Source organism: Diceros bicornis, chromosome 26 (genome assembly GCF_020826845.1).
Source record: "Diceros bicornis minor isolate mBicDic1 chromosome 26, mDicBic1.mat.cur, whole genome shotgun sequence".
Lineage (NCBI taxonomy): Eukaryota > Metazoa > Chordata > Mammalia > Perissodactyla > Rhinocerotidae > Diceros > Diceros bicornis.
Genome location: NC_080765.1, coordinates 45,639,036 through 45,664,557, shown reverse-complemented (window position 1 = coordinate 45,664,557; position 25,522 = coordinate 45,639,036). Strand labels below are relative to the sequence as shown.

The 25,522-nt window shown below is 53.3% G+C and overlaps 2 protein-coding genes across 15 annotated transcripts; one reads left to right on the top strand and one right to left on the bottom strand.

The window, feature by feature from the left end:
• The first annotated feature begins 1,750 nt into the window (after nt 1-1,750).
• ELOB (elongin B) lies at nt 1,751-6,751 on the top strand. 2 transcript variants are annotated; one of them, XM_058570255.1, is made up of 4 exons: nt 1,751-1,954; nt 2,287-2,421; nt 3,719-3,824; nt 6,580-6,751. In XM_058570255.1, the coding sequence occupies exons 1-4, from the start codon at nt 1,766-1,768 to the stop codon at nt 6,690-6,692; spliced, it is 543 nt and encodes a 180-aa protein (XP_058426238.1). In that variant the 5' UTR covers nt 1,751-1,765; the 3' UTR covers nt 6,693-6,751. The 2 variants fall into 2 exon arrangements, with proteins under 2 accessions (XP_058426238.1, XP_058426237.1); XM_058570254.1 differs by lacking the exon at nt 1,751-1,954 and adding an exon at nt 2,127-2,187.
• Nucleotides 6,752-7,293: 542 nt separating this feature from the next.
• On the bottom strand, nt 7,294-25,465 carry SRRM2 (serine/arginine repetitive matrix 2). Of its 13 annotated transcripts, none has more exons than XM_058570241.1 (15): nt 25,325-25,464; nt 21,859-22,130; nt 20,861-20,968; nt 20,499-20,663; nt 20,249-20,326; nt 19,755-19,817; nt 19,632-19,664; nt 19,358-19,408; nt 19,079-19,171; nt 18,224-18,422; nt 10,412-17,115; nt 9,399-9,686; nt 8,193-8,306; nt 7,951-8,061; nt 7,294-7,856 (listed from the first exon to the last, which is right to left on the bottom strand). In XM_058570241.1, exons 2-15 carry the CDS (start codon nt 22,098-22,100, stop codon nt 7,847-7,849), a joined length of 8,259 nt encoding a protein of 2,752 aa, XP_058426224.1. In that variant the 5' UTR covers nt 22,101-22,130; nt 25,325-25,464; the 3' UTR covers nt 7,294-7,846. The 13 variants fall into 13 exon arrangements, with proteins under 13 accessions (XP_058426224.1, XP_058426222.1, XP_058426226.1 ...); XM_058570239.1 differs by having other exon boundaries at nt 25,333-25,464; XM_058570243.1 differs by having other exon boundaries at nt 19,755-19,814; nt 25,333-25,464.
• Between the last annotated feature and the right edge of the window lie 57 nt (nt 25,466-25,522).

Here is a 25,522-nt window from a genome sequence, read left to right as displayed (position 1 = left end):
TGAGTGGGCTGCCCCATCCCCCACAGAGTGACTCCTGGTGGGCATCCTGAGCTGAGGCACTAGCCAGGGCAGCCTCCACCAGCCAGGGGCTCTACATGCTGGTCTCCAGTAGAGCAGATTCTGGATGATGTGCCCAGGCCACAGCTGGGCCAGAACATCACTGGTGGAGAGGAGGCTCCTCCCGTCCCCGCAGCCCTAGACTCACTCTTCACCTGCCTCATTCTCGGAGATCTGCTGGCTGCCTCAGAACCTCCTTGGCCCCCACGGTCCACATCCTCCCTCCCCTCGCTCTCCCATCTCAGCAGCACAGGGTCTAACGCCTCCAACTCTGTGCACACAAATGCTGCGATTAAGAAGGAACCTTCAGGGCCAGCCCCTTGGCTTAGCGGTTAAGTGTGCGTGCTCCACTGCTGGCGGCCTGGGTTCGATCCTGGGCGTGCACCGACACGCCGCTTCTCCGGCCATGCTGAGGCCGCGTCCCACATACAGCGGCTGGAAGGATGTGCAGCTATGACATACAACTATCTACTGGGGCTTTGGGCAAATAAATAAATAAATAAAACTACGGGGGAAAAAAAAAAAAAAGAAGGAACCTTCAGCCTGGGCCAAGGACTCACCCCACCAGTTACCTGATCACCGCTTCCTTCTCAGGGAATGAAGCCCAGGCCGAGGTCAGCCAGGGACTGGGGTGCTGGGAGGGGGCCAGGGCTGCCCTGGGCTCAGGGTGAGGGCTGCCTTGGGGTGCGGGGAGGGGAGAGTCACAGGAGAGGAAGGGACTTGAGAAAGCTACTGAGGAGCCAGAGACTAGAAGTCAACAATGACTACAGTTATGGCTCAGGAAAGGTCTAGTGAGTGCTAACTCTTGGGGGGACTCTACAAACTTCACAAACCGTTATTCTCCCGTCCTATGGAGAAGGAAACTGGGCCTTGGCGAGGTGAACTGCTCAAAGCTGCACAGTCAGCGCCAGAGCAAGACTTTGAACTCTGGCTGGTCTGAGCATAGAGCCTGCGCGGTTGGCCACCGGCTTGATTCCGGGCCAAGGCACGAGCATCTTCAGACTCCGCTCCACCTCAAGAATTCTCACATTGCAGACCCAACAGGCGCGGAGCCGTCTGCTCCAGAGCCACCCACTGGCCGTCTCGCGCTGGATGCCATGCACGCCTTCTCTGACACTCGCTGGCAATGACCCGGCCGCGGCTCTCCCTCTCCCGGGGAGTGGTTAGGTGACAGACAAGCCTCTTTCGCTCGTTCCAGCCTAACTGCAATTTGGGGCGACGCAGGACGGTGTCCAGCACCCAAGAAGGAAGGCCTAGGCTGTCGGTAGGGATGCTCCCGTAGGAGGGCGGCGAGCCAGGCAAATCAAGCCTACAGGCCCTTCCGGAGACCGAGTGGACCCAGGCAGGAGGCGGGCGGGTGCCCAAGGCCCCTGGGGCCAGCGGGCTCCCATTTCCTCCTCCTGGGGAGCACGGGCAACAACTCCGGCCACGCCCGCTGCTGCTTCCCAGGAAGTTCGCCCGTCCTACTCCCTAACCCCAACAGCAACTTCCTGGGGTCCTTACCCGCCGTAAAGCCCCTCCGAACTGGATCAAACAATCCCGACGTCCAAGGCTGGGGCGGGGACACGGGGACAGTCCTCCGCTACGGTGGCCGGGAAGTCCAGAACTTAAAACCTCCTCAAAATGGCCGCCGAGGAGCCCCGCAATCGTGTGTCAGAAACCCCAATATGGCAGCCCCGGCCTCGCTGAGATGTGACTGCCGCATCTCATGGCCAAGACGCACATGCATTCACTCTCCTTGGGATGTGGGAGTGCCCTACGCTCGCGAAGGCAGCCGCGGACATCCCCAAAGAAGGCAGGGCCTGCGCCGAGCCCTCCCCTGATGCATCAGCACGGAGACCTCGCTTCTGCCACTGCCAAGATGGCGCCATCGCCTCCTGCGTCCCTCCCATGCTCGGCGCCTGCCCCTCTCCCACCACCTCGGCCACTCCGGCAACCGGCGCCGAGATGGCGGCCGGACACTCGGCCGCAGCGACCCGTTTGCTGATCACTTAAAATGGCGGCCGCGGGGCGGGGCGAGGCGAGGCCGCCGGGCGCGGGGCAGCCTGGGGGCCGGCGCGCGGGCTGCCGGGAACGCGGCGGAGCGCGGCCGCGCCGGCGCGTCGAGGGGGAGAGGCAGTCGCCGCGATGGTGAGCGGGCGCGGGGGGAGGGGCGGCGGGCCGGGCCGGGGGCGGCGGGCCGCGCGGGGGGGCCTGGGCCCCGCGCTCACGCCGGCCTGCCGCCCCCAGGACGTGTTCCTCATGATCCGGCGCCACAAGACCACGATCTTCACGGACGCCAAGGAGTCGAGCACGGTGTTCGAGCTGAAGCGCATCGTCGAGGGCATCCTCAAGCGGCCTCCCGACGAGCAGCGGCTGTACAAGGTGCGGCCCGCCGGTCCTGGCGGGCGGGCGGGCGGGGGCCGGGCCGGGGGCCGGCGCTGCCGGGAACCGCCGCCGCGGCCCGGCCGTGGGCGCTCGGCCGCGCCGCTGATGTAAACAGTGGCCGGGCCTCCCCCGCGCGGGCCGTCGCTCGGACTCAGGGAGGTGAGGCCCCGAGAGTGCTCGTTGCACGGGGATCTCGAGTAAGATCGGCTCTAAGGTCGCGCGCCCGGCTCCGCGCTCAGCGCCGAGGGCCAGCGTCACATCTGAGCCCTACAACGGTCCCACCCGCGACATGCTGGCTGCTGGCAGCCCTGCTCTGCGGCTGAGGACACTGAGGCTCGGCGAGGTGGCCACTTAGCAGGTCCAAGGTCATTGGCAGAGCCAGAATTTGAACCCCAATGCCTTTAAGCCTCTACAGGCCCAGTAAAATTACGCTGCCCCCCAACTGCTTCTTAATACAGAGAAATGGAGGGTGTCCAGATGAGTCGGGTCCCACTAGTTCTTCACCAAAGAACTGTTTACCCTTTGACATCCTGCGGATGTTCTGAGAGCTTGTCCCCACCCCCCTTCCCCCTGCAGTTATTATATAATAATAACAATAATAACCAACTGCAGTTATTCAGCAAGGATGGCTTGTGGTTTTCATTGGGGAATCTGGTGTGTGGGTGCCTGATGAAAGTCTCTGGCAGCATCCAGACGTCCCTGCCGGAAGTGTGTTGATGTGTTTCTGCCTGGAAACTGGCCTTTTGCTGCAGGCTGAGCCTCCACTCCCTTAGTCTCTAAAGGCCTTTCCTCCCTAATACCTGCTGGGGCTTCCCTGATAAGGACCCTTCCTGCTGCCTATGCTCTTTCCACATGCTGTACTTGGTGCTTTTTGTGTCTCTGTCACTTATTGAAACCTCCTGGCTGCCCTATGAGTTGGGAATTCCAGTAATTCCTATTTTACAGATAAAGAAACTTCACATCAAAAAGATCAACCACTTGGTCCAAGGTGGCAGAGCTGGGATTCAAACCAGGTCTGCCTGTGGCCACACTGGGTCACTGGCTCTTAAAATTAGATTCACCTGGAGTTTGGGGAAAAAAAAGATTCCAGAGCCCTACGCTGGGAGGTTCTGATTTGGAAAGTCTTGGGTGTAGCCCTGGAAACTGTGTTTGATCTCCCCTAGGGTGTCCTGGGCCCTGCTTGGGGCTGTTTCTCTTCCCTCTTCTGACTTCCAGTGTAGTTGCTGACCAGAGAAGTCTTTGGACTTGCCCCTCCTGGGTCCTCTCCTGAGACCCTGCCTGCCTCTCTCCTCAGGATGACCAGCTCCTGGATGATGGCAAGACCCTGGGCGAGTGTGGCTTCACTAGTCAGACAGCACGGCCGCAGGCCCCAGCCACTGTGGGGCTGGCCTTCCGGGCAGGTGAGAAGGGCAGCCAGGCTGGGTGGAAACAGCCAAAGAATGGGGTTGTCAGGGAGTCTGCAGTTCTTCAAAGTCTCCAGGACAATGTCTTCCCAGTCCACAAAGTACAGGCAATGTGCTGTGACAGTGTATTTGTTTCTCCATAAAAGAGATGAGAAGCAAATGAGATGCTTGTAGAAATTGAAGCCTATTTCATGAAAGATTCAAAGATTCCTAGTCATGATACCAGCTTACGTTTACAGAGGGCTTGTTGAGTACCTGGCCCTGCACTCGGCATTTGACTTCTCTTGGCCCATCTCATCCTCTCAGTAGCTCTGGGAGGTAAGCACTGCCATGCCCATTTTGGAGACGTGGACTCCGAGGCTTGCTGGAAGTCACGTGGGGAGCCACGGTTCTGATGCAGACTGCCAGGACCTTGCCTGAGCTGGGCACCATGCCAGGCACTGTCTTTGCAGTACATCACTTAATCCCCCAGCGTCCCTGTGCATGCCGGACTTGTATTATATGCCCATTTTGAGGAATAGTAAACAGCCTGCAGAGGTTAGGTCACTTGCTGGGACTGCAGATCCAAGATTCAGATCCAGCCCCTCCCTGCCCCAGAGCGTGTACTCTCGTCAACCACATATCCCCCTGCCCAAAGTTTAGAAACCTAAGGGATGGGGGTGGTTTACTTCCCTCCAATGTACCTCTTTCCCCCAAGAAAAAGAGAGGAAATGTGAGTTTTATTCTTTGTCTCTGGAAACTTAAATAGCTGTCGTAGGGTATTTTATAGCTTTGGACCCAGGGGTTGTGCGGATGGCTGGGTAAACTTGAGTGAAGTTACAAGGATTATTTTTCTGGCTTCTTGTAAGAAAACGTAGTGAGGCCTGAGGAGGGAGCCAATAGCCTTAGCCACACTTTTCAGTTTCATAAGGATAACTGTGCGAAGCCTCAGCAGCTGTGTCTTCGGGTGGACTGGAGTTCCTGTCCCCATAAAGGGGTGATACTAGGACCAGCCCCACACGAGGCACTGTGAGCCCCCACGCATCCTAGGCCAGAGCCTTTGAGTGGTCAGCAAATGGAAATCTTAGGGGCCTTTATGTGGGTTGCTTCTGACCCTCATGTGACACCGCAGCAGGTGCCGGGCTGGTGCAGACTTTTATCAGGCCCTGTACAGGGAGGCCCTTCTGAAGGGAGCAGGTGAGGGCTGAGAGCTCCTCTGCTGGTCCACTTGCTACGCTAAGGCCAGGCTGTATTCTCCCAGAGGAAGTGTCCCATTCTTTGATTGGAACAAAGGCACCCTGTAGGCTTGCAGCGACTCTTGGAAGATGTTGCTAGACCTATTTTGCAGATGAAGAAATCATGACACCAAGAGGTGATTTGTGTTTCCCCATGACTCCCAGTATGGCGTTGAATGAGGTGGTGGCTGTGGACCCCGGTGGCATCACCCCTCAGGCAGGTGATTGCTGTCTTGCTAGAGGCTTTTCACTTCCCCCACAGGCTACTTTCACTTACAGAAACACACTTCTAAGTGGACCTGTTTCCCAGGTAGTAGTTTCCTGGTGCAGCTGGAGGAGGTGTGAGACACGGGTATGTCTCCCCACCCCCAAACTAGCTTCAGTTAGGGAGATGACAGTGTCAAATCAACTGTTAAATGGCATCATCCAGACTTTATTTCCAAAGAATGGGAAAAATGATGAAGGCAAGAATTGTCACTGCAGGTATGTGGCTTGGAAGATGAATTAGTTCTTGGTGTCTTAACTTCAGCACTACTGACATTTGGGGCTGGAGAATTCATGTGTGGGGTTGTCTCATGCCTTGTAGGATCTTTAGCAGCATCTCTGGCCACTACCAGAGGTGGCCATCTACCCACTAAATGCCGGTTGCAGCCACCTACACCCACCCCCAAGTTGACAACCAGAACTGTTGCCAGACATGGCCAGCTTTCCCTGGGGGACCTAATCAGTTGAGAACCCTGAGCCAAGTGGAGAGAATAGTCTCCCAGGTAGAAGAAAGCACAGGAGAAAAGTTGTCAAGTAGGGTTCATTTGTTCCGTGCTGGGGTCACAGTGGGAACAGGACAAGGAAGGCCTTCCTGGGGCTGCTGTTGTAGTGGGGAGAGCAGCTGGTCAAAAGAAGCAAAGGGCCATTTGGGCTAGTGGTCAGTGCTCCCCAGGCAATGCACAGGGCATTGGGATGGAGTGATTGTTTATATGGTGTGGCTGGGGAAACCCTGAATGCCATTTTGAGTGGCAGGCTAGGGACCAGCAAGTGCAAAGGCCCTGAGGCAGGAAAGAGCTTGATGTGAGAACCCTGGGGAGCACAGGAGACAGGTGGAGACATAATGGTGAGGACTTGAGATTTTATTCAGAGTGTGACAGGAAGCTCAAGTTTTAAGCAGGGGAGGAATAGAATCTGGTTTGACTTTGAAAAATCACTTAGTAGGAAGGTAACGTGAAGGGAACAAGGAGATGGGTGAGATTCTGGGTGAGGAGTGATGGTGGCTATGGAGCCAGAAACAGGTAGGTGGATGCAGGTCAGCCCACAGGCTCAGTGATGGATGTGGAGGGATGGCCAGCCTGGGGGCGGGGAGTGGGGTCAGGTTGCACCTGGAGGAGGGGGAGACATTCCGGTAGGGCCATGGAGTCCAGGCAGTTGGATGCAGGGAGGTCAGGGCAGTGGAGGAGACTCACTTTTTGGGGGCAAGTGTTTGCTCGGAGGCCCCCAGAAGCCGGAGGTGGCTACCTGTTCCAGCTCTCCCCACTCCTCTCCACCAGATGAGGCTTTTGAGGCCCTGCGCATCGAGCCCTTCTCTAGCCCGCCGGAGCTGCCTGATGTGATGAAGCCACAGGACTCAGGAAGCAGCGCCAATGAACAAGCCGTGCAGTGAGAAGGCCCCTGGGCCCACCCCAGTGCCCCATTCTCCCCAATAAAAGAGATTTGGGTGTTTGCCTCGTTGCTGCCTCTTTCTGCACACCGTCTCCTGACTCCAGGAATCATCCTCACTGGGATGGGGTCCACTCCCCTCAAGGCTCCTCCTCTTCTTGCTTGCCAGGCCGGCCTGCTCAACCATAGGCTCTCTGGGCCCAGCTGTCCACCCCTGGCCCAGCCCATCCCACCCGGCTCCTCAAAGGCCATGGGGAGAGGACTGGGAGGAACCCAGAGCCCAGGGTCAACCTTCCGCTCTGCCTGCGGACAAAAGGTTTGAGGCTTTGTTCCTTACGAGTGCCCCCCTCCCAGCATGCCTGTCCCCAGGCAGGCCAGCGCCTCTTGTCCTGCTCAGAGGCTTCTGGGTGGAGGAACAGAGGCCAGGAGCAGAAGTGTAAGCTGGAGCCAGTGTGTTGGTTTGAGCAGGTTCTGTGGGAGGCCCACAACCCAGAGCCGCCCTGACACAGGTCCTCCAAGGCCTGCAGTGTGCTCCTTAGGGGGGTGCAGCCAGAGTAGGAGAGCAGCTCCTCCCCCAACCCTTAATAAACAGTCTATAAACCCAATTCCTGCATTTCTCCTTTTTATTTGACAGAAAAAGTTGCTCTTGCTGTACAGATTTTAAAAAACCAAAATGCCTTTAAGAAACGTGAAGAAAAGTTGGGGGGAGGGGGCCACAACCTCACTGGGGGGGGCAGCAGGGGCCAGCTAATTTCAACTCCTGCCCCTTCCTTCCAGGAACAGCTCACCCAAGTACCGGAGTCCCAAACCATGATCCCCCCAGGGACTCGGGGATCAAAGGGGGGCAGTGTCTCCCCAGGCCCTTTCTGACTCAAGACCAGGGTGTCCTGAACTATCCTCCCCTCCCAAAACACCCATTCTCATTCCCACCCACCCCAAACCCCCCAAAACATGTGAACCAGAAAAAACTCACAGAGATTAACATTTCACAGGAACAAAGAAAAAAAGGGGGGGGAGAAGGGAGCCCTCCCCCAAAGATGCTGCCAGGGTTCAAAGGGTGGGGCAGATAAGGACCCCTCCCACGGCTCTGTTAGGGAGAAAAGGGGCACTCCCTGTGGCTCCAGAACTGGGGGTATGGTGGAATTCCCCAAAAAAGATTCACGGAGACCTGCAACAGAGAAGACAGCGATCAGTGCAGAGGCCGGGCCAGCCCTGCAGGTCTCAGAAGGACGCCCAGCCCTGGAGCGTGACAGGACACTCACCTGGAGGAGCGGTGCCGCATGGGGTGGGGGCTAGGCGTCTCCCTCCTGCGCTTGTGGCCTGGGGAGCGGCTACCCCCATGCTGGCCTCTCCGGGATCCGCGCTCGCTGCTGCTGCAACACAGGACGGACATCAGACCACACAGGACAACACCCACCTCTGGCACCTCTGAGCCTCAAAAATTTTCCTAATAAGTTGTTGCTGACCCAACTGGGCTGGTGAAAAGCAACCCCCACCGCCCTACCTCTGCTGCTCCCGTGGCGAGGGCTGGGGTGAGGGGCGGCGGCGCTCCGCAGGCGAGTAGCTGAGGGACCGCGAGTCCCTGAGGGAATCTATTGGCTTCCGGGGGCTGCGGGACCTGGGGAGCAGAGTAGGCCTCCATAGCGCCACACCCTTCCAAACCCACCAGCCAGCACTCAGGACCACCCCCCAGGTCCTGACCACCAAACCTCATACCACACAGGGCCAGCCTCAGACCCACCTTTGTCCGCTCACTCACCCATCCGCCCGCACATCATCCACCGAGTGCCCCAGTGGGCAGGGCACGGGGTGCAGCGGGGGACGCAAAGATAAAGACAGTCCCTGCCCTTGGAGCAGCTCTGTCTGGTGGTGAAGGCAGGCCAAGGGAGGCTCACTCAGCCCCATGTGTGGGAAGCAGCCCCGCAGGGATTGATGTACATGGGTCTGGGGACCCAGGGGAAGGGGACATGGGGCAAGGAAGGGAAGGGGCAGGGTAGTCGTCTTGAAGGTGCTGTTTGAGCGGAGTCTTGCAGAACGAGGAGTTCACCAGGCGGACAAGGGAATTCCAGGCAGAAGGAACAGCATGTCCAAAGGCATGGGGTTCTCCTTAGACTGCAAGGCGCTGGGTATGGCTGGAGCACAGGGCATGTGTGGGGGCGGGCAGGAGAGGAGAACACAGGGCAGGCAAGGCCAGTTGGTGAAGAGCCTCACACGCCATTCCCGCAGAGGTGGGGCTTTATCCTGCAGGCCACAGGGCGTCCCGGAAGGATTTGTGGAGTGGAGGGAAGTAACCAGATGTACATTTTAGAAAGATCCCTCTGGCTACGTGTGGAAGAGAATGGCGTGGAGGCAGGGAGACGGGGAAGAGGCTGTGGACAGAGTCGGGAGAAGATGACGGTGGCCAGACCAGAGCCCTGGCAGTAGCAACGGGGAAACTTAAAAGCTAGACTCCCTGGGACCAGGGACCAGGGACCAGGCTGCATGTTAGGGCAGGGAAAGGAAAGAATCTAGGACATCCCAATTCTGGCTTGAGCACCCATGTGGATGGTGCAGCCCTTTGCCAGAACAGGGCACCAGAGTAGGTGGGGAGAGGAGCGCCTGACTGCTCCCATAGAACCAGACACCACAGTCCATGTGAGACACCCCAGCAGGAATCTCACACCCCAGGGTCACACCCCACCCCTTCTATCTCAAGCAAGGCAGCACTCACCTCTGCTCGCCAGGGGGTGGCTTCTTGGGGCTTGCAGGTTTGGGCAAGGCCTGAGGGCCAGGCTTAGCAGGGGAGGGGGAGGAGGAAGTAGAAGAGGAAGAAGAGGAAGAGGAAGAAGAGGAGGAGGAGGAAGAAGAAGAGGAAGAAGAAGAGGAGGAGGAAGAGGAAGAGGAGGAGCTGGAACTGGAACTGGAGCTGCTAGAGCGTCTCTTCCGTTTGGCTGGGGTAGGCTCCGGAGGACGTCCCTCTCGAACAGCCTCCTTTGGGGCTGGAGCAGGGCTGGGGACCCTGTGGGAGAAGAGAAGTGTCACAAGTAGACAAGCTGCCCCAGCCCCAACCCTACCTTCCTTGGCCTGGAGGAACGGCAGTGGGGGAGGAGTATCTGAGAAAGGCCCTGGGAGCTCTCCCAGCCGAGAGCCAGTAAGCGCATTCTCTGGAGAGCAGTGGCCCCGAGCTGACCCAACCTCTGCTAACACAAGCAACAGGCTGGGGCCCGCAGCACAAGGGATCAAGGCTAAACCTCAAGAATGTCCCTGATGGAGGAATAAGGCCCCTGGGCCCAGGTGCTGGGTGGTCTCCTTCCTCGGAGAGCCGCAGCTTGGGGAGGCCCGTGTGTGTGCAGGTTGGCTGGGGGAGGGGCCGTCCTGCCTGGAGGCAGGGAGAGGGATGGGATGACCTCTGAAGATCCTTCCAGCCCAGGGAGTTCCTCTTGAGGTCTAACTGCCATCCCTCCTGCTGTAAAATTAAGTCCATTTCCTCTAGTTCTGTCCTCTGTAGAGACGGAAAACTTATCATTATCCTCTAGAGAATTATACCTTTGGAGACTTTTATCTGTCCCATTCCTCCCCCCGCTGCCCCCACCCCAGCATTCTCTTCTACCCCCAGCTTAATGGGCAAGATCCCCATACCTCTTCAAAGAGCCAAGAACCTCTGGATAGGGCTTCTCCCTCCCCACTCCCCACCCATCCCAAAACCTTCCCCCTAGAAAAGTCCTAAAAGTCAAGTTGTCTCACCTCTTCAGTGCTATCTCAGGTTGAGTGGGAAGGCTAGAGCCCTCCGAGTCGCTAGAACTGGAGCCAGAGGACGAGGAAGAGGACGACGACGATGATGACGATGAAGAAGAGGAACTGGAAGATGACGAGGAAGAAGAACTCCGCCGCTCCTTTGCTGGCTGCAGGGCGGCTAACGCAGAAGGCTGCTGGGCCCCCGTGGAGGCAGGTGGTTCCCCATCATCAGGTTGGGACACCCCAGGGACAGGGCCAGAGAGCATGCTGTTGTGGTCACCAGCAGAGGATGTGGTCTTTGCCACTGCCCCCGAGGAAAGGGACTGAGACCCTGCTATAGCGGTGGTCTGGGCAAGCAAAGATCGGGATTGATCAGAAAAAGTAGATGGCACAGGGGACCTAGGCCGATCTTGAGCTGAAGGGAGAACAGGCTGTGATGGAGTCTGGGCCGTTCTAGAGGCAGGAGAGGAAGACCGCTCAGAAGTCATTCTAGACTGGCTCGGGGCAGATGGTGGGGTTCTAGACCCTGGGCCTCCTGGTGGGGTTCTGGACCTGGCTCGGTCGAGAAGCGGTGGTGAGGTTCTGCCACTAACACGCTCGTAGGCGGAGAGGGGCACCCTGGGGCTGGTAAGATTTGCACCAGACAAAGCTGGAGCCATTCTAGCACTGGTGAGGCTTGCAGGGGCCAAAGCTGGAGGGTTTCTTGAGCTGGCAATATTCACAGCTGTGGCATGTGCAGATCTAGGACCCACCAGGTTTGCAGGGGCTGGAGCCTGGGGTGTTCGGGAACTGGAGGGATAGTTTCCAGCGGTCGGGGGTGTGCCAGAGCCCGTGAGACTCAAAGCTGCCAAAGCAGCTGGGGTTCTGGCTCCTGCTAGGTTCACAGCTGGGGCTGTGGGGGTGCGAGGGTCAGCAAGGTTCACAGCTGAAGGTGCCACTGCTGTTCTAGGACTGGCCAAGTTCATGGCTGCTGCTGCAGCTGGTGTTCTTGAGTCGGCCAGGTTCACTGCTGTTGGGATAGCAGGTGTCCTGGCACCAGCCAGGTTCATGGCTGCTGCAGAGGCTGCAGGAATCCTGCTGGCAAGGCTGGCAGCTGGAGCTGTTCTGAGACTCATGAGAGGCACTGGAGCTGGAACCTGGGACATTCTTGCAGCAAGGCCAGCAGCAGACATAGATGGAGGCGGCCGAGCGGTGCCAAGACTGATGGCCGTCAGGGCAAGTGCAATTCTAGACTGAGCATGATTTTCTGGCACAGATGTTCTCGGGTGATCAGGAATTCGGGGACCTGGACCATCCATCATGGAGCCACCAGCTTGCTGCAGGACAGACATCGGTGTTCTAGAGCTGCCGAGGGGTTCAAGCATTCCAGGTGATCTACAGCGGTCGAGGGGAGTTGGTGACATGCTAGGACGACTGAAGCAGCTCATTCTGGAGCTATTGAGTGCGACTGGAGGTGTCCGAGAACCAGAATGATTCCTTGTTGCTGGAGGAGTAGCTGAACGTGAACGGTCAGAACTACTTCCTGATGCAGAACGCCTGCGGATAGCTGGAGGAGATCTTGTCAAGGACCGTTTGCCCCGAGTTGTTCGTGGAGTACGGGACCTAGAACGGCGGCGGATAGCAAGTGGTGAGCGACTTCGAGAACGTTTGCGTGGCAACAGTGGACTTCGAGACCTAGAGCGGCGCCGAATAGCTGGAGGTGACCGGGACCTAGATCGGCGGCGTGTCACTGGAGAGGTACGAGAGCGCGACCTCCTTCGTGTTACTGGAGACGTGCGAGATCGAGACCGCCTACGGGTAACTGGGGACGTTCTGGATCTTGATCTTCTGCGAGTGATAGGTGAGGTTCTGCTTCGAGATCGCCTCCTGGTTACTGGTGGAGTCCTAGATCTGGACCTTCTGCGAGTCACTGGGGGTGTTCTAGAGCGAGAACGCCGGCGAGTCGGCGTTCTGGATCTTGACCGACGACGGGTTACTGGTGGTGTTCTGGACCTGGATCGCCTTCGACTCACTGGGGATGCTCTTGATCGAGATCTTCGTCGAGTCACTGATGTCCTGGACCTTGATCGTCTCCGACTGACTGGGGAAGTTCTAGACCTGGACCTACGTCGGCTAACCAGAGGTGTTCTGGACCTGGATCGCCGGTGAGTGGCCGGAGAGGCTCGAGACCTGGAGCGTTTCCACGGGGCTGGTGATGTGCGTGAGCGGGAACGCTTCCGACTGGTTGGAGGTGTCCGTGAGCGGCCTCTTCGGCGTCGAGATGAGGTTCGGGAACTCTCTTGCCGAGCAGGAGACCTTGAGTGGTAACCAGAGCCTCCCCTCCGCCGACGAGTAACCCGAGACCTTGACCGGCTCCGCTGTCTTCTCCGAGACGTTGACTGAGAAGATCCAGACCTATCCCGACGTCGGGTTGTTCTTGTCTTCTCCCTCCTTGAGCGGGAACGAGACCTCTGGAGCCCACGAGGCTTTGGTGAAGGAGAACGACCTCTCCTTGAAGTTGTTTTTGTGCGTGGAGATGAAGCTGAACGACGCCGGCGTGAGGATCTTGACTTTTCAGCTGGCTCTGGGGAAGACACCGAGGGACTTCTTCGGCGTCTTGGGGGAGTTCTAGAGGGGGTCTCTGGTGAGGATGACGCAGAGCGGCTTCTACGGGAGAGTCTGGCCTTCCTAGTCAACTCAGGAGATGATCGAGAGCTGCGACGGCGAGGTGACGTGCGAGACTTGGTCTTGGGCTCTGGTGATGACCTAGAGCTTCTCCTAGCAGTTCTAGATTTGGGTGGGTGTTCTGGAGAGGACTCAGAACTGCTGCTTCCTTCAGGAGAAGGGCCTCTACCCTTGCTTGATGAACCTGATCTGCTTCGTCTGGGAATGGCCCGAGGGACAGGAGCCTTGGGTTCAGGAGAGGAATCAGAACCACTCTGTGCCCTGGATACAGCTCTTGGCTTGTCTTTCACTTCAGGGGATGAGCCTGATCTACTATGCTGAGGAGAAGCTCGGGATTTGCTGTCGACCTCTGGAGACGATCCAGAGCAACTCCTCTGTCTAAGTGGCATCCGTGTCTTAGCTTTAGAATCTGGAGATGAGTCAGATTCACTTCTTTCCTGAGGGGATGCACTGGGTTTCCCATCAAGTTCTTGAGAAGATCCAGATCGACTTCTCTGCCCAAGAGGAGTCCTAGCCACAGCTTTCTGTTCAACTGATGATTCTGACCCACTTCTTTCTCTCTGGGGGGTAAGACACTTGTTGTTGAGCTCCAGTGATGATGGAGAACGACTCCTTGGCCTAGGAGTCTGAGGCAAAGCTTTTGGTTCTGGAGAAGAATCACATTCACTTCTCCCCCTGGATGGTGTTCTAGGTATATCTTTCATTCCAGGAGAGGACCCAAATAAGCTGTGCCTTGAGGGAGTCCCAGATCCATCTCTAAGTCCTGGGGAAGACCCAGACCTGCTTCTCCTTGAGGGGGTTCTGGGTAAACCGTCTTTCAGTTCAGGAGATGTAGAACTACTCCTTTCCCTCGAGGGTGTTCTGGGTATAGCATCAAGTACCGGTGAAGAGACACTCTGATTTGAAGACAATCCTGCTTTTTCCACTGCATCTGGGGATAACTCAGAACTGCTTCGTCTGGAGGACCTTGTTGATTGTTCTTTCCTGTCTAGAGTTGGATCCATCTCCAACTGATTAGAAAAAAGTCCATTCAAATCTTCTTTAACCTCAGGAGAAAATCCAGTATTCATTTCTGCAATAAGACCTGAATTTCTAAATTCTAAAGGTGATTCAAAGCTATTCTCCCTGGGAGCCGAGTTAGATAGTTCTGTATGTTCTGGAGAAAAATGGGGCCCACTCCAAGTTGAGGCCACTACAGGGACTTCTGCTTCTAAAGAAACCTGTGACTGGCTTTGGTTAAGAGTCAAAGACACAGCAGGCCTTTCTTCTACTTCAGGAGATGATCCAAAATTATTTCCAGCTATTTCTTTAAGTTTTGGAGGCAAATGGGGCAAAACCTGGTTTGAGAATTCTCCAGATTTATCTACCACCTCCATTAATTCCTCGTCTTGGCTTGGCTTAGCTAATGCACTACTTTGGTCTTTTATATCTGAAGATGACCCAACACCAGCTCTTTCCCTTGATGGGGTTCTAGGTGTGTCTTTGAGGACTGGTGAAGACTCAGGCCTATCCTGCACTGGAAGAGGACTCAATGTGTCTCTTGATCTAGGAGATGATGCAGTAACATCCTCCTGAAGGAGCAAGCCTGTTCTCTCTTTTGATTCAGGAGAAAGCTCCAATCTACTCTGCCCCAGAAGAGATTTACAGTCCGTGGCAGGATATGGGGAAGAGTCAGACTGGGACCTGCTCTGCTCAGGAGACATTCTGGATTTCAGCCTTGATGACAATTCGCTTCTATCTTGTCCTGTTGGAGATCTGGGTGCCAGCTCAGTGACTGGAGATGAAGACCTGGACTGGCCACCTTTAGGAGGTGTTTGAGATTTGCTCTGGAGAGATGGAGATTCAGAGTGCTTCTGTCTCATTTCTGGACTTGAAGTATCAGATCTGGGGTCTGGTGAAGTTTGAGACTGTCCTTTCTGTTGCAGAGATGAGCCGAAATAGCCCTCTCCTGGTGGTGTACTAGACTTTATTCCTGGACAGAGGGAGGAGGACCCAGAGCAACTTTGCACTGGTGAGTCTTTACACTTCTCTTGGGAATATGGTGACTTTGATCCAGAAAGACTGTGCCCTGGTGGACTTTGGGGCTTGACTTTGGGGCATGGCGAAGTAGACCCTGAGTGACTTTGTCCTGGCGGTGTTCCCAGTTTCACTTTGGTATCTGGTGAGGAGGACCTAGAACGGCTGTGTCTTTGCAACAATCTAGATTCCACCTTGGAGCAGGGAGACTCTGATCTGCTTTGCCTTGGAGGTGTTTTAGATGTCACTCTATTAGGACATGGAGAAGAGGAACCAGAATGACTTTGGGTTGGTGATGTTATCGCCTTCACTTTGGGTTGTGGAGATGATGACCCGGATCGGCTCCGTCTTGGAGGTATACTAGATTTCACTCTAGAAGGAGAGGATCCTGAGCAGCTATGTCTGGAAGGGGTTCTAGATTTCACCTCAAAGTCAGGTGATGATTCAGAACGGCTCCGTCTTTGTGGTGTTGCAGATTTTTCATTTGCCTGGGGACTTGTTACAGACCCCTGCCTTGGTGGTGTTCCAGAGTTCACTTTAGGTTGAGGAGATGAACTGGAACGACTTTGTTGTGATGGTGCTTTAGATTTCTGATTAGATGGCAGAGAAGAACCAGAGCGACTTCGCCTTTGTGGTGTTCTAGATTTAGCTTTAGCCTGGGATGATCCAGAGCGACTGCGCCTCGGTGGCGTCTGAGACTTCTGTTTCGGGCATGGAGACGACCCTGAAAGGCTTCGCCTCAAAGACAAGTGAGATTTTGTTTTGGACCGCGGTGAAGAGAGAGACCTGCTCCGCCTTGAAGAAACATGAGATTTTTTCATTTCTGGGCTTGAGTTGGACCTGCTCCTTCTCTGTGATGTTCTGGATTTGTTCTTCTGCTCTGATGATGAACCGGACCTGCCTCTTCTTTGTGGTGTTCTAGAGTGAGATCGCCCCCGTCTAACTAGACTTCTACTACGGGATCTTCCTCGTCTTGCTGGTGTCCTAGACCGAGATCTCCCTCTCCTGGCAGGTGTTCTAGAGCGTGACCGCCCGCTTCGTCTAGCTGGGGTTCTAGAGCGAGACCGCCCACGCCTCGCCGGGGTTCTAGAGCGTGAGCGCCCACGCCTTGCCGGGGTTCTAGAGCGTGACCTCCCACTTCTCCTGGCTGGTGACCTACTACGGGACCTCCGTCTTAGTGGTGATCGGGTCCTAGATCTGCGCCTAGCAGGTGTTCTAGACCGAGACCTGCCCCTCCGGGCTGGTGTTCTAGACCGAGACCTACGCCTGGTGGGTGTTCTGGATCGTGATCTCCGCCTGGCTGGTGTTCTAGAGCGAGACCTGCCCCGCCTGGCTGGTGTTCTAGAACGAGATCTCCCCCTAGTGGCTGAGGATCTAGAGTGTGACCTGCCTCGCCTTGCTGATCTAGACCTGCCTCTTCTCTGGGTATTTCTGCTCCTGGACCAACCTGGTCGCTGAGGAGACCTAGAACGGCCACGTCGCTGGGGACTTCTAGATCGTCCCCACCTCTGTGCAGACCGGGACCTACGCCACTGAGGGGATCGGGATCGAGAATGCCCTCTCTTGGTTGGGGTTCGAGACCGAGAACCCCCCCTCTTAGTGGTAGTAGGGCTACAGGACCTCCCCACCCCACGAGAAGGAGTACGAGAACGTGACTTATCCCGCTTTGCTCGGCCATGTGAGTGACTCTTGGATGCGGGAGAAGAAGAAATCTCTCGACGGGACCCAGGAGCTGGTGCCAGTTTAGGACTTTCAGGGGAAGAGCTGGCATGCCGAGAAACTTTGGTAGGTTGAGGGGATGGTGGGCAGCTCTCCGAAGAAGATGGGGGAGGTTTCTCAGGAGACTTAGGGGGTGAACGGCCCCGGGTTGGGGAAGCCTCAGATGGGGGGTTCACTGGCTCCTGACTTAAGGGGGTTATTGCAAGGGGTTGTGGGGAGCCGCCATGCTGCTCAGCAAGGGGCAAAGTGGGAGCAAGTGGTTCTGGGCCTGTGCTGCTCCTTTCTGGAGAGGGGCTAGGTTGAACTGCAGGTTTCTAAGAGTGGAAAAGAGAGTAGGGATAGGGATATGTAAGCATCAAAACTTCCTATCACCCATAAGATCCCAACACCCTTTCCAATGAACTTTTCCTCTACACACCCCATTATACCAACTGGTCCTTTTCCTTAACACAGGCATTCACATTCATTCAACAACAAAAGATCATGTAATATAAAAAATAGTGGAGAAACCATGAAGATATGAACAGTCTGTGACCTCAACAGTCTTATAACCAAGAAATAAAACAGAACACAAACAACTAATGGACTATATTCTACAACAAATAACCACTACAAAATGCTGTGAGAACATAAAAGTATTTTTAAATGAAAAGCTAAAGCAATTTCCCAAAGTGGGTAGCAACTGACTTCACCCATGAAAAATAACTATATTAAAATACAATAACAAAGACAAAGGTTTGAGAACACAATTTATATAAATAAGAAAAACTAAGATGGAGTGCAGGAAAAGACAGAAAAGGAGACCAAGTTATAAAAGCCTTAAATAAGTCAAGAGCAAAAGGAAATAAATTAAGTTTCTGAGGTAATCCAACTTGTAGTTTGGAAAAGTTAGCTCTGCATGACGTGGAAAATGGATAGGAGAGCTAAGAATTTAGCAAGAGCAATTAAAATATACTGTAATAAATGAAGCAAGAAAACATTATTAGGGCTTGATTTAGAATAGTGAGTATGAAAGAACAGGTATGGAAAAGATCATTCCAGAGTAGTGTTTCCAGAGTGCAGGCAGCAACCCAGTGGGTTGGAAAATTTTAGTGAGCCGCAACCAGCATTTAATGAAAGAAACTAGAGGCATCAATAAGTAGGTAAGGCTAAGAACAGTTTGAAGAAACTTTTGTTCAAGTTCTATGTACATGTATCAACAGGATAATGATGTAAAACCCAATATTCAGTGAAGTTTGAAAGCCACAATTCTAAACGATTTGCAGATACAGAACAGAACTTTGATATACACCTGAAAAAGGAATGTGGAATAAAGAACGGAATTCATTTCTCTTAATAAGCTCTTACTTTTCTCCTTCACTTCACTTAACCTAAACCCATAGCCCCACAACCCAATGAACATCAATTAATTCAGGAACATACCTCCTTCTTGTCTTTGTTTTTGTCTTCATAAGGACTGCTAGGCTGCTTTGTAGAGAGCTCTGGGCTGCTAGGCTGCCCTGTGTTGGTGGTACCTGGTTCTCTGGAAGGTACATCTCCCTCCCCTTGGCGCCCTGAAGCAGGAGAAGGACTCTGCCCAGTCAACATAGTTGTATGGGTTTTAGCTGCAGCACTTCGAGACCTGAGGGAGGGAATTGAGGAGGGGGGAAGAAGAAGGAAATCAGCTCACGGGAGAACAGAAAACCCCCTCCCCAGCTCCCATCCACCTTTCCTGACTACAACCCTCTTCCAAAAAGCCTTCTCTTATTCACAAGACTCAAATCACTCATATTGAAAATCAAGCCTGGTTCACTCTGGTCCTTCTCTTCTCAACAACAATCCCCAAAAATGTTCTCCCTTAACCCCTTTATTCACCTCCCCCAAACCTCCCCAAACCCTCCACCCAGCCCACTCCCTACCCACTTCATTCACAACTCACCTCTGAGCCCACCTCCTTCAGGAAGCCTTCCCCGATTAAGGAAGCCAGGGTAAGGATTCCTTTCTCCCCCAGACACCACGAACAAACCACCACCACCCCCCCTATTCTGGCAGTCCATATACATCAGAACAAAACAAAAAATAACAAAATAAACAAAAAAAAAAAACAAAAAAAAAAAGAGAAGGGGAAATGTATATGTCTGTCCATCCTGTTGCTTTAGCCTGTCAGCTCCTAGAGGGCAGGGACCGTGTCTTCCGAATGGTCTGTGCAGCGCCTAGCACACCGTGGGCGCTCAATAAATATTAAATTGATTAACCCACAAGTCCCTCTCCCTCCCTTCCTCCTGGACCACCCCTTACCGACTGCGCGAAGTATCAGAAGATGAGGCAGAGTCAGCAGAAGTTGAACGGTGGGCCCGGCGACTCTTAGGGGCTGGCGTTGTACTTCGAGACCTAAAGGAAGACCACCACGACAGCTCAGAATGCTGTCACACCTGTACTGGATTCCCCTCATCCATCCTTCAACCCTTTACCCTTCAATGCCCCTTTAACAGACATTACTAATTCTAACCTATCCCCTAAGTGGCATTCATCTACTTGCTCAGCAAATTCCCCTCCAATTCACACAAATTCACTCACCGCTTCCGCTTCTTGTCCTTAGATTTACGCTTGCTCTTTGGAGTGGGAGACCTGGGAAATAAGGCAAGATTATTAAAAACAATAATGATTTTTTAAAAAAGAAATAAAACCAAATGTGAAAACAAAGAAATTGAGAATTGACAACAGAAGATCAAGTTGAGCTTTACTCCAAGAAAAAGAATGCCCTCCCCATTCAGAGAGCAAGCAAGGCCATCAAGCAATGGTTCACCACTCCACATTCCATTATGTTGCCTATGCCCCAAAGAGCTCTTACCTGTGCTTCCGTTTCTTGGATTCTGACTCTGACCTATTGGGAAAAAAAGATACAACATAAACCAATACTTATGCCTGGACTCATCAAGCCTCCCCAATCGCTCCAAATACTCCCACCTCATACCTATGCTTCTTCTTCTTAGAACTCTTCTTCCTCTCTCGTCGAGGAGAGCTACTCTCTGACCTGCTAAAGATGGGTTCAGAAACGTCATTCTGCTTGGCTACTTCCCTGGCCCTCCCACTTACAATACAATCCACCTCAAAAGAGGCTTCTAAAGCAACGAACAATTCCAACAACACTGATGCCCCAGACCTAACCCCAGGACTTATTTACTCTCCAAGAAGCACAGGTACCTCCTCCTTAGATCTACAAACCTCAAAATTAAAAATCCCAGAAATCCAAAATGCTGCCAGCCAGTTCTTAATTGGCAGAGCTACAGAATCAACCCTTCCCTACCAAAGAAGCACACATATTTCTTCTCCTGGCTGAGACCAGAATGGTAACTCCCTCTTCCCTGACAACTCTCTCCTGCTTCCTGGAAGCAAGGATTCTTTATTTCCTGAGAGCATGACAGGATTGGTCCTCTAGCTACCAGACTAAATTTCCAACTAACTTACCGTCCTCTGTCTTTCTTCTTTTTCTTCTTCTTTTGCTTTGGGGTTGGTGAGCGAGAACTGCTGGACTCCCGGACAAGGCTGGGGAAAGATGCAAAGAAGTAGAGACAGGTGCTAAGACAAATTTCTTTACACATTTCAATGTCAGAAGAACAAAATCTAAAGAATTTGGAAAGAAATCGTCCACCAAAAAAAGAGTGGAGCGCTTAGAATTAGGAAGAAAAGCTTCCACTGGTTTCTTGGTCTTGTGTACCTGTAAGGTTTGGGAGGCTCGGGAGCTGGTTGTTTAGCTTCTCGAGCACGACGCTGAGGATCAAAAGAGCTGCCATCCACATAGGAGTCACTGATGCCAAAGGCAGCACGGAGTCGCTCATTCTTCTTCTCATTCAATTCTGCCAACTGGTGAGTCTCAGTTACCCTAGAGGAAAAAAGGGCAAAGGTCTGAAGGGGATAGAGAGCAAAGGGCAGAGTCACATTCACACAGTTGTAGTCAGGAACCAAACAGGCATGGGAATAGGAAGATGAGAAGAGGGAGGAAGTCCAAGGTAACAAGACAGGACAGCAGAAGCAGCAGTACAGAGTCCAGAGAAAATGAAGGGAGAGCAAAACACTCACGCTGGCCTCTGCCCTGGGGTCTCCTCCTTGCCCCCAGGGTTCACATCCTTCTCCAGCAACATGAGTCGAAAGGTCGCCACTTTTTCCTGAATTTGCTGTTCCTCGTACCTGAAGAATAAATCCCTTCAGGGTTAGAGCTTGACTAGACACTTTCCCCAGTCCAGGTTTACAGGTCCCTTATTCATTCTTTGTAGGGTCCCATAACTTTCCACGCACACATAGAACTTTTCACTCACTGCCACCCAAAAAACTCTTCTCTTAAATCCTTCTGATCTTTTCCTGTTGTCTTTTTTCCCTCCACTTACTAGACCCTCTAGAACAGTGGATTTTAAACATGCTACACTTCAAGGGCCAAGAGAGGAAAGTTAAGCAGGCACAGTTCCAGGTACTCCTCCTCAACTTCAACAAGAACAGGTCTTTCATTTCCTGGGGTTCCAAAGTAAGGTGCATTGTATAAAAGGGGCGCCACTGCTGAAGTTTGAAAACCACTGCTCTAAAAGGTTTTCTGCCTGAATGCCCTGCTTTTCCAAAATTTCACTTCCCTAGCCAACCCATGATCCCTTCTTATCCAGGTATTACTCCAGTTCCTGTCTTCCTACTTTTGCTACTTTCCAAGGCCTCAATCCTTAAATCCATTTGTCTTCCTCTTCTCCACCAATGACAACACTTGTCAGCTTACCTAGCTCTTCTCTTGCCTGGTCTCTGCTTTCCCGCCTCTCCCTTAAAGCACATTTTTGTTTCTCAACGCCCCCCCTCTTTCCCCAAGTGCCTCCGTCTAAATAATTCAGGTTCCCTTTTATGTCTCAGACACTCAGTTTCCTCATCTCCCACTTTGAACTGTCCCTTAACTCCTTCAATTTGCTAGCTCCTTTATCTCGTCCCCTCCTACAACTCCTCTCCAGGCCTCTTTCAACCAGCCCTATGCTCCCTACATCCCACCTAACTCCCCCAACTGTGCACTCACTCAGTGCTTGGCTCTCCCCCAGCCCTCCCCTCACCCCTGCTCTTCCATCATCTCCTCCAGCTCGAGGCATCGCAGCTCCACGCGCCGCTTGCGCTCGTGGTCCAGGATGTCAGGATTAGGCCGCTTCACCAGGGCAGCCTCCAGGCGCCGCAGTTCCTCCTCTCCCTTGTAGTCAGGCCGCTCACCCCGGCGGCCCCTCACCAGGGACAGGTTGCGCTGGACGTAGCCGTTGGTGCCGCTGCCCCGGGGCGTCGGCAGCCCGATCCCGTTGTACATGGCCCCGTGCCCGGAGGGGCACCACCGCTCCTGAAGGGGAGCGGGGAGACACGGGTCAGGCCCCTGGCCCCAAACTAACCACTTACCACCACCCAAATTCCTGCTCTCCTCCAGCCCTATTTCAACATGTATCTCCACACTAACTGTCCTTTAGCTGCATAATCCTCCTGGTCTCCTAACGAAACCCCTTTTTCATCCTCGCCACATTGCTTTCTTTCTACCAAATCACAGCTCAGCTCTTACCACTTTTTCCCTCAATGTACAAGAGCCATTCCTGCTTGCACCTAGATTTTCTTCTTTTTCCACCCCACACAAACAATGATCCTATTTCTCTCAAATCTCTCCACATTGTCCCTTTATTCTCCTTTGGCCCCAATATGCACAAGTGGTGTCTTCACCAACTACTCTAATTCCTAACCTCTGGCAACTGACTGAGGCCTCCAAACAGGGCACACAACAAACACCAAACAAACATATGTGGCACCCAAGGGCCTGCAGTCCAAGCCCAAAGGCTCTTCCAAGAACTACCCTAAGGATTTCAGACTACCCTGTTATGAATACAAACTGACTAAACAGCCCCTAAATACCCAAACAGGTTGACTAATTGGTTCTTAAGATAAACTCAAGTGTTCTGTGCAGCCTCACATCCAAACTAAAGGCCAGCATGAACATCAGAAACACACATGAACCTTGGATACCTAACGCTCTTATACTTCACTCTCAGGTAAGAAGCCATTTCCTTGGTTCCAAATATTTATAGCTCATATCAACTATCCTGACTGATATCATATTCCTTCAATTTCCTTCCCAATAGAATTTCGCACATGATTTGCAGCTCAACCAAGTCTCACTAGCTCCTGTTAAATATTACCTGTTTTCAACTCAATGCTCCAAACACACCAAACCAGCCTCTGTTCCAACTATTCCCATACCTTTTCTACATTCCTTGCCCTAAACTTATTCAGAAAACCCCCATTCTTTTTACCTCACTTTCATTAATGTTAAACTGTTGGCTTTCCCTAAGAGTCCCCTGTATCTCACTTCCTAGTTTTTCTTTTCTAGCCCTGCCATATCCCTCTCACTTTATCTCCATGCCTCCCACCAGGTTCTATCCTCTCAACCCCAGCACGACACTGAAGAGCCCTGAAGTCTCAGCTTTTCTGGGTAGATTTCTTGGCTATACATACTCTATTTCTTTCTCCAACTCATCCTGTCCACGATAGTTTCACAGAGCATAAATGTGCGAGGGAAAACTACCCCAGGAAAAAACTCAAGGAATAAAGTGGAGAGATTAGAGAAGGCAGAGAGAAAAAAAGATAGAAATGGATAAAAGAGAAGGCTACACTTTAAAAATTCCAGAATAAAGAAACATCATACAAATACATGGAAAAATAGCACTAAAGCCAATACCTCTCTGTGTGTGCGTATATGGAAGGGAGACAGCTGACAGTTCAACTCCAAAACAGTTTGGACCCACCCCCTCACCCCCCGCATCCCAGTAGCAGACTCAGGAGAGAACTGAAAAGAAAGATAATCATACCAAGGTAAAGGTGTGACAAATAAGGCTAAATCTAGGAAAGGCCGACTAGAAATGCATGAAAAAACAAAAAACTTCTTTATAGCACAAGAAATCAATTTCTCTATCTTCCAAGCCTCACTTTCATTTTCTCAAATACCAATCCTCCCCATTCTAAACCTAGGTCCTTCTTTGCCTCTCTATACCCCACCTAATTTCAGCTTCCCTTGTTGAATGCTTCTGACCCACAATTAATTCTACATTTTAATCATTCACCCACACTTCCATACCACCTCACACGAAAATCCTCCCACTCCCTAGGGAGGGAAAATCAGTAGCTGCTAAGCAAAAAATATTAAGTCCCAACGAACTGGAGAACATTTAGGGAATGAGCCAAAAAAAAGAAAAAAAACAGTATCTAAGGCAGTGCCCAAAACACTAAGCGGAAGAGGAAGGACGGACCAACACACACACTAATCACCAAAAGCAGGTTAACTTTATGAGACAGGGATTCTTAAACTGGGGTCCGCAAACTGAGCACGCACAAATTACCCAAACTACAAGCAAAAAGTAAAAGTAAGAAACATACAATTTTTTGTGTTGGAAAATTATCACGATGTCAAACTAATTAGAAAGAAATCATGAAATTCAACATTAAGCTACTGAACAAAAGAAATGCACCAAAAAGGAAGGAGGGGGGTGTGCAGGAAAACAGACATAGGTAAGCACAGCAAGCTCAGCACTGGGCACGGTAGCAGCTGAGTGGGCACTAGGGAACCCAGAAAGCTAATATTAGCTCAGGAAGAGACCTAAGCCCACACACACTTGAGAGCAGACAACAATATACTCTTTGAATTTTTGGTGCAGAAGACGTCTTACTTAGATAAGTGTGAGTGGAAACCAAGGCTCAGAAGAGCTGTGTGCCAAATAACGCGTGAAACAGAGTCCAGGGTTTTCTTCCCAAGGACGGGCTCCAACAGCCTCCTGCCTCGCTTTAACACAACTTTGAAGAAGATAACGAAAAAGCTCCAGGAAAAAAGGAGCACATGGTCTGCCCTTACATACCCAGACTGACTACGTAATCGTGTTTTTTTCAGGGTTTGGGGCTTTGCTCTCCCTAATACTTCACTGCGAACAGTAACGAGTCCGAACTCTCTAAATCTCCGGGCCATCTAGTTCATAGGCCTTCTCGGCACTGGCCGGGCCGCCAAGGCCTATTTTCGGCCTCGTGGGATGGGGGAGGGGGCTGCGCGGTGCCCCGTCGTCTGGGAGGCTCCGGGCCGGGCCTCAGGCCCCAAAAAGGAGACGAAGCCAAACACGAAAGGCGCGGGGGAAATGACCCAGGAGCAGGCGCCCGCCACCACCCTCTCCCCGCCGAGAAAAATGTCGGAAAGGGCAGCTGCCGGATGGCCTCTTCGGCCGCACGCGTCAGAGAGCGAGGAGCCGAGCCGCGCGCTCCCCGCTCCCTACCGAGAGCGCGCGAGCCGGAGCGCAGTCGGCGGCGCGCGCCGTTGCCATGGGGGAGGGGAAGAAGAGTAAAACCCCGCGCGCCACAGGAAAGCGGAGAGGGGGAGGGGAGGCAGGCAAGCGAGCGCGAGCTAAGGGCGGTGAGTGCGCGTGCGCGCGGCGGCCTGGGCCGTTCTCCGCTCGCTTTGGCCTGGAGCCGGGGCCGCCGCCCCTCCCCCACCCGGCTCTCGCGCTCCCTCACCCTCTCACCCGCCGCCTCCGCCCGCCGCCTCCGAGGGGAGAGGTGCTGCCGCTGCTGCTGCCGCCGCTCGAGCTCCTGACTCCCTCGGGGCCTGGAGCCGCCGCCTAGCCTCGCCGGTCCGACCGCCTCAGCCGACACCGACGTCTCCTAGCCTCCTCAGGGGCCGCAGCGGGCTCCGACTGCGCCACTCGCACCCCG

Excerpts from the sequence above, each read along its gene's own strand:
- ELOB (XM_058570255.1), top strand. The coding sequence starts at position 1,766 with ATGGCCAAGACGCACATGCATTCACTCTCCTTGGGATGTGGGAGTGCC. Across the intron at positions 1,955-2,286 it reads CTGCGTCCCTCCCATGCTCG|GACGTGTTCCTCATGATCCG; the intron begins GCGCCTGCCCCT and ends TGCCGCCCCCAG. Across the intron at positions 3,825-6,579 it reads GGGGCTGGCCTTCCGGGCAG|ATGAGGCTTTTGAGGCCCTG; the intron begins GTGAGAAGGGCA and ends CCTCTCCACCAG.
- SRRM2 (XM_058570241.1), bottom strand. The coding sequence starts at position 22,100 with ATGTACAACGGGATCGGGCTGCCGACGCCCCGGGGCAGCGGCACCAAC. Across the intron at positions 19,818-20,248 it reads AAGAAGAAAGACAGAGGACG|CAGGTCAGAGAGTAGCTCTC; the intron begins GTAAGTTAGTTG and ends ACCCATCTTTAG. Across the intron at positions 19,172-19,357 it reads AAGGACAAGAAGCGGAAGCG|GTCTCGAAGTACAACGCCAG; the intron begins GTGAGTGAATTT and ends GTCTTCCTTTAG.